This window comes from Hirundo rustica, chromosome 21, assembly GCF_015227805.2.
Source record: "Hirundo rustica isolate bHirRus1 chromosome 21, bHirRus1.pri.v3, whole genome shotgun sequence".
NCBI classification, from domain to species: Eukaryota; Metazoa; Chordata; class Aves; order Passeriformes; family Hirundinidae; genus Hirundo; species Hirundo rustica.
In genome coordinates, this window is record NC_053470.1 from 3,905,975 (window position 1) to 3,919,241 (window position 13,267).

The 13,267-nt window shown below is 60.2% G+C and overlaps 1 protein-coding gene across 2 annotated transcripts; it reads right to left on the minus strand.

Annotated features, from left to right (window-relative positions):
- Positions 1–3,905: 3,905 nt before the first annotated feature.
- On the minus strand, positions 3,906–10,744 carry PLP1 (proteolipid protein 1). Of its 2 annotated transcripts, none has more exons than XM_040083920.2 (7): positions 10,610–10,744; positions 8,357–8,543; positions 7,723–7,984; positions 6,751–6,919; positions 6,467–6,540; positions 6,290–6,355; positions 3,906–5,915 (listed from the first exon to the last, which is right to left on the minus strand). In XM_040083920.2, exons 1-7 carry the CDS (start codon positions 10,611–10,613, stop codon positions 5,844–5,846), a joined length of 834 nt encoding a protein of 277 aa, XP_039939854.1. In that variant the 5' UTR covers positions 10,614–10,744; the 3' UTR covers positions 3,906–5,843. The 2 variants fall into 2 exon arrangements, with proteins under 2 accessions (XP_039939854.1, XP_039939855.1); XM_040083921.2 differs by having other exon boundaries at positions 7,828–7,984; positions 10,610–10,736.
- Between the last annotated feature and the right edge of the window lie 2,523 nt (positions 10,745–13,267).

Genomic DNA, 13,267 nt, shown 5'->3' on the forward strand with positions numbered 1-13,267 from the left:
TCTTGGAACTGGTTTTAACTCGTGCTCCAGGGGGTTTTAACCAGGCACGATTTCCATAGGATGCTGGGAGGAAATCAGCATATGGGGACTGTTCTCTCACTGTCCTGCCAGGATGGCTGCTTATTTTGGGAGACTTTCTCTGTGTTTGCAGAGCCTGTGCCTGCTGTTTCTTTTGGCAGAACCTTTTCGTTTATTTTCCTCCCAGGTCCGCTTGCACTATCCATGATTCCAGGAGGCAGTGTAGGGTTCAAAGTCCTTGGAAACTGTGCATTTTAAATGTGGGCTGGAGTATCTGAGGTCCTTCAACATCTTACTTCAGCCATTTGGAAAGGGCAGCTGAAAACACAGGCTCCCAACACTGGTGGCAGATGGCTCTGGCCTGGAAGTGTTGTGGGGTTTGGGTGAGGCTGCCTCATGTCAGGGAGGGTCTGAAAGCACCAGAAACTTCTGGCTCCCCTGGTGTGAGGTGTTTGTGAGGAAGTGCAGGCAGAGGCAGGAGCCACAGTGAGGCCATTCCCTCATTCCCCACTTTCCCGCTGTAAGCTGTGGCAGAGGACTCAGCAGATTATGTCATGGGTTGGGGAGAGGATGGATCCCTGGAGGGCAAAGGAATCTTTCCAAAGGAAAGCAATGAGCTGCTTCTGTGTGGAAGAGACGCTGTAGCATATCCCAGCGTATTTGGGGAGGAGGAGGGGTGAGGAATGTCCTGATCCCATTCATCTTTCTCTCCCACAGCCCTCTTGAGGATTCTGCTGCTCTGGACCAGGTAGTGCCCCTGAAAGGCCGTGCAGCTGCTTGGTGGTGGGCTGAGCAAACTGGATTCTTCTCGGGAGCCACTCTCTGAGGAGCACCAGTGGCTGCAGATGCCCTCTGGGTGACCAGGGGTGTTCCCTGGGTGCATCTCCTCCTCAGCTCTGGGGCTGCTCCTCAATGCAATAAACTGTGAGGAGATTAATGGGATCTCTGGATACAGCATATTCTCGTGTGAATTTGAGGTGAGCAGAATGAATAAAATGTTAAAAACGCCCCTTCAGGAGCCTCTGAACCCTTCTCCAAGCTCCAGTTCCAAACGGGCCTGAGGACAGCTCTGACACTGGGGTGCTGGCGTGTTCTCCTCCGGACTAAGGAGCACTCTGCACTGCCCAGGTGGGAGGTGATGGCAGCTCTGTCAGTGGTTTTCTGAAGGCCACAGCTGAGTCAGAGTCCCTTGACATGGAGATTGGGCTAAACTGTGAAACGGTGGATTACCTGCTGAGGTGATTGCTCATGCAAAACAGAGATGGACAGAGATATCCCCAGCCCCAGTGCTTGCATAGCTGCTGGTGCAGCAGCTCTTTCCTCATGACTTCCTGGGGTCCTTTGGGGGCTGATGCACATGGCCACGTGCAGGTACAGAACTCCTGGCAGCTGTGGCTGCCCCATCCCTGGAGGTGTTCAAATCCAGGCAGAATGAAGCTCTGAGTGGAAATTGTCCCTGCCCATGGCAGGCGGTCAGAACTGGATGATTGTTAAGGTCCCTTTGAGCCCAGGCCATCCTGTGATTCTGTGACGTTCCACTTACTGTTCCCTCCTCATCTTCACACATCTCCCTGGCAGAGCTGGACTGTGCAGGGATGGAGAGAAAGCAGCTGGGTGCCTGATCAGCTGCAGGTGAGGATTTCAGCCCGGGCAGGTGGGTGTCAGTACCGTGCCACAACCCTGGCAGGCAGAGCTGCTTGCCAGGCACGGCTTAGCCAAAACACAGCTCTGTACCAACCACTGTGAAGAAAACTCCTGGCTGAAACCAGCACATCATCCTACACAGCCTTTCCAGGGCTGAGTCCGAATCCGTGCTGAGAGAAGCGATCCTTTGGTGGTGTTTTTGGTGTGGGCTGGTGGTCTCTGTGTGTTCCAGAGGCTCAGGAGAGGGGGCCGGCGCCGGGCATGGACGGTGGCCGGGGCTGCGGGGGGAACCGGAGCTCGCCGCCGCTTGCCTGCCCGAAGAGCCGCCGCTGCATGCGACGGCCGCGGGGAGGAGCCGCAGGACCGGGGATGCGCACCCGGAGGATCGGGGATGCGCACCCGGAGAACCGGGGATGCGGAGGCGGCCGGGAGCAGCATCAGCCCGGAGGCCCTTCGCCCTTGGGGGCTGCCTGAGCGCAGAGCTGGGGACCCGTGGTCATCACCAACACCCCCTGGGTGCCGCCATCCCCTCCCCTCTCCTTGCCTCTCCCCAGGGCACACGGGGCCGTGTCCCGGGGCGCCAGGAGGGCACAGGATGGACGGATGGGAGTCGCCTCGCCTTTTTGCCAGCAACCCAGCTCCAGGGTCCCTTTCTCTGGTCCAGCCTTTGTGGGAGCAAAGTACAGCCACATTTTAGCCGCTAGATAAGGGAAATCAGGTGATTGCACTGGGTGCCCCGCCTGGGGCTCTCCTGATGGGCCGGTTTACAGAGGTGTTGTTCGGGAAGAGGCAGAGCTTATGCCCTCTTTTCTCAGCCTGTTTCTGGGGGGCGCTGGGTGCCCAGGAAAGGAGCTGTGAGGGCAGGCGGCATGTCCCCGGGTGGGGTAACAGCGGGGCATGGCTAAGGGCACACCTGATGAGGCTACACGTGTCCTCTGGCGCTCGGACCTGCCCGGCACGCTGGCCTTGCTGGCTGCTCTCACACGCCACCTCGCACTTGCTGTCCCCAGCCCTCACCCCGGCCGGGGGGCACCAGTCTCTGCCAGGGGAAAGAGTCGGTGTTTTGTTCCCCGGCTCGCTCCTGCCCAGCGGCTGATCGTGCACACACAGGAGCCTTTCAGCACGGGGAGAGGAGGGTGATGGCATCTGGGAACGCAGGGAACAAAGGGCCCCTTTGATGCTGGCTGCAGCCCCATGGGTTCCTGTCAGCCAGGGCAAGGCCGAGCTGCGCCACTGAGCTGGGGCAGCAGCAGTGCATGAGCTGAACCTCCCCTGGCCAGGCTGCACGGGCAGCTTTGCTGCCTGTTCGGAGGGGGATGAAGCCAGGGAAGAGAGGGGGGAGTGGGATTTGGGCGACAGTCCCATTTAGGAAGAGTAGTGAAGGTCCCACCCCGCTGCTCCTGGGCATGTGGCCGTGCCTGAAATCCGCATTTTTGGACAGACCTGTGGGGCTGGGAGCATCCCTGTGTGGCCTCACTCCCTGGAGGCCCCTCAGCACAGCTCCTGGGGAGATTTCCAAATGTCAAACAACATTAGCATCAATAATTTTTGAGCAGCTGCCGTGGAAAGATGCACCTAAAGGTTTTTGGGGCAGAAAAGCAGCAGCTGATGCCCTCCCACACAGCATCACCATGCACACCGTTAACAATCCTGCAGCAAATGGCACCACGGAGCCACAGACAGGACGTGCAGGGCTCTGTGACAGTCCAGCCTGCTCCCACAGACCATCCTGTCCCACACAGGGCTCTCTGCAAGCCAGAGAATCGCCCACCCTGCATGGCTCTGGACATGTTCATCCCACACATGCTGCCTTTAGTGCCAGCCAGCTTGGCTGGTGCTGTCCTGTTAGTTTTGTTGTGGTTTTGTTGTGCTACATGACCAGACACAGCAGAGGCTGTCCGCACGTGGGCAGAGTGTTAAAAGGGCAGCAGCACCACCGAACACAAGCAAGCAGCTGCTACAAGACCCCGGCTTTCCTCAGGGTGGCTGGAGCACAAATAAGAGGTTTTAAGGGCCCCTCCAAGCTGGGAACAATGATTTTAAAGTCAGAGTTATGAACCTCGTGGCTGGAGTGGGCAGAGCCCTGCAGGGGCTGCTGGCCCACACACGGGTCACAGCAAGTGCTGCTCCTCTGAGACCTTCTCCTCTGCAGCTCCCCTTTCCCTGGAGAGCCTCCCCCTTTTTTTTTTTCTTGTCGGGGGTGGGAGGTGGGAAAGCTCAACAAATGGACAGGCAGACGTACATCTTGTTCAGAATGTTCTTAATTTTAATGTATTTTCTTTAATTTTTATAAAATAACGTCTTGTAAGATAAGTCTCTAAAAACTTGCTCCTTTTTATTGCTGGTTAACAAGTTGAAATTCTAGATCAGAAGTGAGGGAAACACTTTCAGTTGATTAACTCTTTTTTGCTTGTGTGTGTGTGTGTGTGTGTGTGTGTGTGTGCGCGTGTGTGGGGTCTGGGGACAAAGGTGGGAAGGAGGACCTGGTTATTTTTTGTTAAGTGGGTATGAAAAAAACCCCCAGCAAACCCCCAAGAGGGATAGCATTGATGTGAATTTCCAGATCTTGACTGGTTTCTCCCAACCCTGCCACCCCTCCTGGCATCTCCCCCCTCCCCATCCCGTGTGCGTTGGTAGCCTGGCCAACCTATTTCAGCATTCCCGGCGGCAAGGATCCTTCAAATGCACTGCTCAGCAGATCTGCCTCCTTATCCTTGCCCCTGCTGAAACCAGCACTTAAAAATACATATAACAATAATACAGACATGAAAAAGAAAAAGAAAAAAAAAAAAAAAAAAAGAAATCCATGCAAGATGGAGCTACAGTCTGCCACTGAAAGTAGTTTCTCCAATAAATAAACACAAAGATTAGCGTTAAGGAGGGAGGCAGGGAGAGCAAAACAAATCACCAGTTGTCAGGGAGGACTGGAAACAGCGCTTCTGCAGGTCTGGCTGGACCCATGCTTCCCAGCCAGAGGGCTTTCCTCCACTGGAGAACAGTCACGGAGGAGAGGTCTCCGCCCAGCCCCGAGCCCCCCTACCCCTCTCCATGGGAAAAGACTGGCACCAGAAAGGATCTGGGTCGCCTGTGTTTGCACCCTGTGACCCCCAAACCGCCACCTTTCCTCCCCTCCTCAATTCCTTCATGGGTTTCACCTGGAAGCGAGACGCCGCCAGTCCCTCCCACCCCGGCAGGCACAAGACAGCTGTCCTGACCTGCAGGAAAAAAAGTGAGGGGACGAGGGGGACAGGAGGAGGGGCAGTTACACTTGACAAGGGGGAGAAGCGAGCCGAGCTCTCCGGCGGTTAGAGAAGCAGACGTCACCCCAGAGAAGAGCACCATTGTGAAGGGCACTGGCAGGGCAGGCAAGGCACGCGGTCCCGAGGGTTATCCCCTGCCTACGGAGGGATGGCTCTGGCTTTACGCTCCCAGGCCTCGGTGCAGAGGTGTCCCCTCCTCAGTCAAACCTATTTGCTGCCTCTCTGCTGCCTGGAGGGTAAAGCCAAGAGTTCCCCTTTGTCTACAGAGACACCAAACTCCTTTAGGCTTTAATAGGGGCAGCTGGGTTAGGGCTTTATCAGCATTGGGATCCAGCACTCTCTTCTCCACACTGGGAAGATCCTTGCACTGAACTCCCTTTGCCGTGGCTGCAGCAGGTGATTTAGGTTAAACTCATCTTTCTCTGCTAAGGGAAAAAAAAAACCCTTCTCTTAGTCTCCATCCATGGGTGGTGACAGCAGACAGCTCCAGGAGAGTCTCTAGCAATGGTACCAGGACTGGGCCAACTTCCTTTTCTCTCTAGGCAGCCTCCTGCTACTCACGGAGCAACCTACATGGATTTCTTCCTCCCAGGAGCTCGAAGGCCTTTGCTCATCCCTAGGCAACATTGGGACGCTGGAATGAGTCCCTCCTCTTCTCTGGCTGGTTCTGATGGGCTAGGCTCAAGAGCGAACCGGTTACGGATGAGCAACGAGAGAAAAGTGCATGAAGAGGCGTCCATCGGTGGGAAGCTCTCCTTCCTGGTCACGCTCAGCACGATGGATGCGAGGGAGGAAGAGGAGGGGAGTCATCAGCGAAGGCAGAGTTAACGCAGGAGACCTGGTGTCAGGCGGCTGCAGTGTTAAAGCCTCGGGGTTAGACAAAAGGAGGGCGTTTGGTCTGGCTGGGCTCCGCCGCGCGGGCTAGAACTTGGTGCCTCGGCCCATCAGCCTGAGGACTGCGAAGTTGTAGGTGGCGGCGATGATGAAGGTGAGCTGTGGGCAGGAAAAGAGCCAGTGAGGGGGCAGCCCCCGGCCCCACACCCCAACAGAGCCCCACAGCCCCGCTGCACCGTCGGGACGCCGCAGCGCCGCGTCGCTGGTGTAAAGCAAGAGGAGAGCTGGGGAAAGGCAAGGGACTCGGGGCGTGGGCAGCAGGACCTGTCCCTGGCGGTCTCCTAAAGCCTCTCCAGAGCCCCTCCTGCAGCCACCTCCACCTTACGGCCTGGGTTCACCCTCTGCACTTACGTGCCAGAAAATGACACGAGCACAGGCTCTGTCCCATCCATGCCCACCACCTTCGCTGTCCTTTTCCCCCACATCTTTGCCAGGCGGAGAAGAACGGCTGGGCAGGGGGAGCACTGACTCACCAGTGAGACCAGCGTGGCAGCTGCCCCCACGAAGGCTGCGATGAAGAGGTGGAAAGTCATCTGGAACTGCAAGGCAAGAGGAGCGTGAGCTCACAGGGTCCCGTGTGCTGCCTGGGGAGGCCAGAGCCGAGGTGTCCCACTGAGGGGAGCCCACGTGAGGCGGCAGGAGCTACTCACCTCGCTGGTCTTGCAGATGGACAGCAGGTTGGAGCCACACACCTTGCCAGGGAAAGCATTCCAGGGCAGGACACCTGTGGAGATGAGAGCCAGGTGAGCGGGGCATGGCTGACAGCCGACTTCCTTGCTCAGCTTCCTGCAGCCACCCGTCACAAAACCCCCAGCATTTCAGGGCTCTTCAGCACTTGCCCTGCTTCATCCCACCCAAGGTGCCCGGGCCCTGCCCTCCATCCCCTCCCCTCTGCCCTGAGCTGTGGCTCCTGGGGGGTGAACCCGGCACCCACCGTACATCCTGGCGTCCGCACACAGGGTGCCAATGCTGGCCGAGGTCTTGGTGGGGTTGGCAATGGACTGGCAGGTGGTCCAGGTGTTAAAATAGATGTAGACAGGCACGGCGGAGCAGGCGAACACCAGGAGCCAGACGATGGTCAGGACGTAGGTAATGCCCACAAACTGCAAGGGGCAGGACAAACCCGGGCAGAGCCGCGGTTACCAAGTGGCCGAGGACACGGACAGGGGAGCGCGAGGTTCCCCAGGCAGGGGAGGGCGTGGGGCAGGTGGGGGACTGCGGCGCTGCCTGCACCCGGCTCCGCACCGCCTGCCGGACCCAGCGTGTCCCCAGGCGGGCAGCACGGGACAGCAGCCCGAGCTGGGGGCTCCTGCAGCTCACAGGAGCAGTGCCAGTCCCAGATTCACGCCCGGCAGTGTGAGCATGGGGGTGACCGGCAGCAGCAGGACGGCTGCCGCGTTTGGACAGGGGTAACCGTGGCCACGGCCAGGCAGGGTTTGGTCTCTGCGGGAGGGCAGCTGCAAAAGCCGCCGTGGCGTGTCAGCGTGGTTCTCCTGCCCTCCCTCCATGGTGCCACCCCAACCAGCCCCCGAGGGAACCACAGCCGTGCCCCACCCCGTTCCCCCAGGCCACAGGATCCCTCTGCCAGCACTTTGTCGTGGTTCCCAAGCCCAGCGGAATGGACGAGCCCGGGGGTACCGGGTGCCACAGAGCCTTGAGCCGCCAGCACTGCAGGGATGCTCTGATTCTCCCTGCGTACGTTCGGACACGAAGCACTTTTACTAAACCATTTGGGCTGCTTTGTTCCCCAGCAAACACGGCAGGCCTGGGGGAGGACGGCAGGGCTGTGCTTCCCTTCGGGATATCCCAGAACCCGGGCGGCCGCAGCCTCCTGCCCTTTGGCCACACCGAGCGTGGCGAACCCGCTGGGGCGCGCGAAGGGGTGCCAAACCCCGGTTAAGATCACCTTGTCAGGATGTCCTAGCCACTTTCCCAAACAATGACACACCCGCTGCCACGAGTGAGCTCGCTGGGGGCCTCGCGCTCCCCTCCCTTTCGGGCCCCCAGTTACCGTTGCGCTGAGGCCCTTGCCGCAGATGGTGGTCCTGTAGTCCCCAAAGATTTGCCGGACGGCGCCGGTGGTGTAGAAGCCTTCGGCCAACAGCAGGGCTCCGTAGAGGAAGAAGAAGGCAGCTGTGCCATAGATGAAGTACTGAAAGCCGTGGATGCTGCGGGAGGAGAGGAGCGGGCAGGGGTGCTGGAGAGCTCAGCCCCGTGTGTGGCAGCCTGGCTGCTGCCACTTTCCCTCCCCACGCTGCCCCGAAGGGACCGAAACGGAGGGTGAAGCCACAAGATGAACAAAGCTGTGATGAGCGAGGCTGCCACGGCTCCCCCACATCCCCCATACCTACCCAGTGCAGAGGTGCAGCTCTACCTAGCAGGGGTCGGATAAAAACTGAAATGAAAACAAGCGGCCAACTTGGACCCTGCCGTGGAGCCACGGGAAAAAGCAACTTGGGGTCTTCCTGGTGAGAGCCTGGCACAGAGCAGGACGAAGCTGTGAGGGGTGCAAGGTGGGTGCTCTGCAGCAGGGTACTTACACATCCATGAGAAACTCATAGTCCTGGTAGTTTTTGGAGAAGTAGGTCTCGATGAGCTGCTCGGTGCCTGTGAGGGCTTCGTGCCCACAGCCACAAAACAGCGCTACCCCAAAGAAGCACAGGCCGGTGGCAACCAAGGAAGCAAAGGGTGCCCCGATGAGACATCTGGCACAGCACTCGAGTAAACCTGTGGAGAAAAGAGAGGTGGGACGGGACTGCCAGGACAAGGACTGCTCAGGAGCACCCGGTGGGAGAAAGGTGCCTGGCAGGAGGAGGGAAACAGGTTGAAGGAAAAGCCCAGAAAAGTGCTGCAGAGCCAAACCCAGCAGCTCCCCTGAGAGCTCTCTAAGCAGCTCAGGAGCCCACCCAAGGGTGCCCAGGGATGGTGGCAGTGTGGGGCACAGGGGCTGTGAGGAGCTGAGGCGAGCCAGCCGCGCTGACCCGTGACAAACAGACGGAAATAGAGCTCGATGGAGCGTGATGCCAGTGGGACCTGGCAAACGAGCTGCTAATGGGGAGGAGCTGCTAATGGGCTCCCCGCTGCCACCACAGCCGCGACAGCTGCCCGCAGTTCTATTTTGTCATGGAAGACGGAGGGGAACCCAGCACCTCCACAGCGACAAACCCCAGGGAAGATCCAGCAAGGTGGCCCTGCTTGGGCCAGCACAGCAGGAGCCAGCACCCGGACTTCCAGGTGGCACCCGTGCCTTGCCTGGCACCCCGCAGGCAGCTCGGGCTGCAGCTGCCCCTTTACAGATGTGCTTGTAGGAAGGAGCCATAAACGACAGCCCTTGTGTAAGAGGTTTAGTCCTCCAGGACCCGTGTGTGGGCAGGGAAAGCAAGGACACGCGGCAGCGTGCTGCGTGCGGCGCCTAAACGCTGGATTTTTTTCAGCAGCGAGGCCATGGGCACCTGCTCCTCCTGCACGTCAGGGCTCTGAGGTGCAGGAGCACTGGCTCAGTTTCTCACTGGGCTGGGCTGGGAGGTGCCCAGGTAGCTGCTGTCCTGCCTGCTGTGGGGGCAGCCAGCCAGGCGGGTTGGCACCCACCAGCGTTGGTCTCCAGCTAAGCTGTGACACCTGCACAGAGGGAAGCTGATCCCCTGCCCCTAGACCTGGGCCCTGGTGCCCCTCTGCCTGGGCACATCCCATCTGGGCATAGAATTTCTGCCTCGGGCGCCAAAAAGGCACCCACGCCGAACCCGCGCCCCCTCCACAAACCCCACGGCGCTCATCTCCTCCCCAAGAGGACGAGAGAGCCGCGGGGTCCTGGGCAGTTCTCCCCTCCCCAGCGGGAGCGAGGTTGCGCGGTGGCACCGAGGACAATGGGGGAATTGTCCTGGCACTGCCACCCCAGCGCCTGCCCCACGCCAAGAGCAAACAGGGAACAAAGGCAGCGCTACAGGGGAGGGCTGGGACCCCTCCCTCTTGTTTGCCTTGGACGCAGCAGATCCGGGGGGGCCTCGCTCATCCTGGCCAGCGCTGCTCCCGACCTCGCCGGGACCCACGGGGAGCGAACTTGTGGTTTTATTTTTGGCCACGTGGGAGAGGTGCCCGCTCTGGGGCGGTGAACAGCTCCCTTCCCAGGGCACTACTGCGAGTGCCGGGGTGCAGCAGGGCCTGGCAGGATCCCTGCCGCAGCCCCTGCGCTGCAGTGGAGAGGGGAGGGGGAAGGAGGGAAGAAAGAGCCCTTGTGCCACACAATCCTGAGCCTTGTAGCCAGGCTCGGCTGCTGCCAGCACCAAACAACATGCTGCGGACAGGAGGAGGAGGCAGGGGGCCAGCGGCACCCCCAGGAACCAAGCAGCCCCCATACCCCAGGGGGTGAGTATGAGCTCTGCTGTATCAGTAGGGAAACTGAGGCACGAGGTGTCGCTCCGTTTCCCCAAAGCTGCTGGCACTCAAGTGGCACGGGCTGTGACAGGCTCAGCGCCCTGCCGGGACCCAGCAGCTCCTGCCAGCCCCAGGCAGGAGCTCTCATCTCTCCAGTCCACGTGGGGACAGGCTGTGGGGACGGCACCTGCCCCCACAGACAGCACACGGAGCGCACGGGGACAGAAATCTGCCCCGGGAAAGAAAACATCACCCATGCCATGCCATGCCATGCCATGCCATGCCATGCCATGCCATGCCATGCCATGCCATGCCATCCTCCCTCGGCCGGCACGGGCACAGCGGGGTCACCAGGACCTCAGCAGTGCCAGTTTCAGTGGGATAAGGTCCCCAGGTGCCCCCCAGCCCCCCCTCATACTCACCCATGGTGCCGGACTTGGTCAAGCGCCCCGACCGCCCGCTCTGCTCTTGGGTGCTGCGTGTGGAGCCCTCCCCTGCCAGGCGGTCCCACGCCCTGGATTTCCCCCTCTGGGTGCCAGTCCGGCCCTCCAGCAAAGAAAAGGGCTCTCTGAGTGACAGCCACCCCCCTTAAAGGCAGCGGCCCGCCCTCCCCGGCCCCCCCAGCACCCCTTGGCTGCCAGCTCCGGGGTGCCCGGGCAGCCTGGGCAGCGCTGCCCAACGCCCCGCTCAGCGCTCTTGGGGTAAAAAGGCTTTTGCACGGGTAAGAGAGCAGTCTGGGGGCACGGGAAGGGGTTGTCCCCCCTCACTGGTGCCTCTGGGGACATCCCCCGGGCCCACCAGGCTGTGTTTGTCCAAGCTGCCCACCGAGGCAGCGTGGGATTCTGGCCCTGTGGGACAGCAGGGGTGTGCCACTGTCACCTCCTTGGTTCTCAGCATCTGGCAGCAGGGATAGCTCCCCATCCCAGGGACCTGCTTTCAGCTTGGGGGGGCTCCAAACTGGAGGCGTTCTCCCTTTTGATGGCAACCTTGCAGCTGCTCTCCCCAGCCCTGTGACCCCCATGGGACAATGACATTCTGCTGGGGACACTCGTGGTCCCAGCCCTGTGACCCCATGGGACAATGACATTCTACTGGGGACACTCGTGGTCCCAGCCCGGTGACCCCCATGGGACAATGACATTCTGCTGGGGACACTCGTGGTCCCAGCCCTGTGACCCCCATGGGACAGTGGCATTCTGCTGGGGACACTCGTGGGTCCCAGCCCTGTGACCCCCATGGGACAATGGCATTCTGCTGGGGACACTCGTGGGTCCCAGCCCTGTGACCCCCATGAGACAATGGCATTCTGCTGGGGACACTGGTGGGTCCCAGCCCTGTGACCCCCATGGGACAATGGCATTCTGCTGGGGCCCAGCCCTGTGACCCCCATGGGACAATGACATTCTGCTGGGGACACTTCCCATGGCCTCAGGGTGCCCCATATCCCGTGGGTGCCTCAGTTTCCATGAGTGCCCCCGTCCCCCTGCAGCTGTGGAGGCAGCACAGGGCCCAGGGAGCCTGCAGAGGGCAACCGGCCCCTTCCCGGCAGGCACAGGGTGGACAAAGCCCTGCTGTGTCCCTCAATGCCCCACTTTGTGCCAGGCAGCGAGGTGGCAGGGCCTGGCTGTCCCTGGGCTCGGGGACACTGCGGGGATGGGGACTCTCTGGGCTGTGGCAGGCTAGGACCAGGGTGGGGGACCCTGTGGGGACCCTGCCCCTTTCCCCACCGACCCAAAAAGTCACCACTTGGGCGTCTGTGCAAACGCTGCCAGGGCTTGGTGGTGGCCAGGTGACCCCCACGTCAGCGGGGCACAGCTCCTGGCCCCACAGCACCGCTCCCTGCCTCAGTTTCCCACTGCAAGGCAGGATGGCAGAGGTGGGGTCCTCAACCAGGTGTGGAAGGGGAGGGGACATCAGAGCCTCTCCCACCACTGTGGCAGCTCCCTTACCTCCCAGGGTGGCACCCAGGTGGCCTGGCGGGGATGTCACCTGGCCATGATCACCTCAAAATCGCCTTGGGGGGGTGGCAGGCTTGCAGCCCCCCCTTTGCAAATAACCAGAACCCCTCCAGCCACTGGAAACCAGCAGAGCTCTGCCTGCATGTCCCAGGTTCCCAAGGGACCCTGTGCCCCAAGGAAGCCCAGAGGGACCCCCAGGCACCAGGAGGGAAAAAAGTATTGCATAAAAAGCCCCACTCACACAAAACATATAAAATGCAACATAAAACACGACATGGGGCGAAAGCACACCGGCCCCTCTTTTTGTTTCCACAGAAATTCCAGGCTTGCTGACTCTGCCATTTCTGAGCACTCCGGAGGCAAGTGGGAGTTTTACTTCACTGGGCACAAGGTGAGCAGCTAAGAGGGACTGTGATTTCTGCACAAAATGGCTCAAAACTCTTGTCTGTTGGGCGCTTTTTGTCAGCAGGTGGATGGGATGGAAACCCCTTGGCCCTGTCACTGGTGGGGACCAGCCCAGCACCTCCTGGCAGTGCTCCATGGATGCTCCAGAGCGGGGCTGCAAGGCAGGGGAAAGGGAGAAATCTCCTCTCCTTGGATTTCTAAGGCTTGAGGGGGAAGAAAATGTGCAGGGAAACGTTCGGAGTTGTCCCAAGAAGCCCACAGCCCACGCCAAATTCTGCCCCGTGCCTGCACCATGGGGCCAGAGCCCCGGCGGACCTGTGGCCGTGGGGGTGTTGGAAAGCCCTCACTGCCTCCCTGCCCCTTTGCACGAGGGTTTGTGAGAGCCTCTGCTGCAAACCCAACGCTGCTGCACGCCCAGAGCAGCCCTGCAGCTCAGCCCCTTGCTGGATGAGGCCCCGGGGGAGCTGCAGGGATCCTGCCAGCCCACAGCAAAGTTCTCTCGTTGGCTCGTCCCTGCCAGAGAGAACACTGCTGCTTCCCAGGTGGGGAGGGGAGGACGCATCCCTGCTGCCAGCCAGGAGGGGAACACGCCAGGCTGGTAAAAATAAACATGCTTATAAATCAATACGGATCACCTTGCGATTTGTTCTGACCCTTGGGCAGTGAACAATTACATCCAAAAATGCACCACCCCCAGCCCCTGGGGTTTAGCTAGGA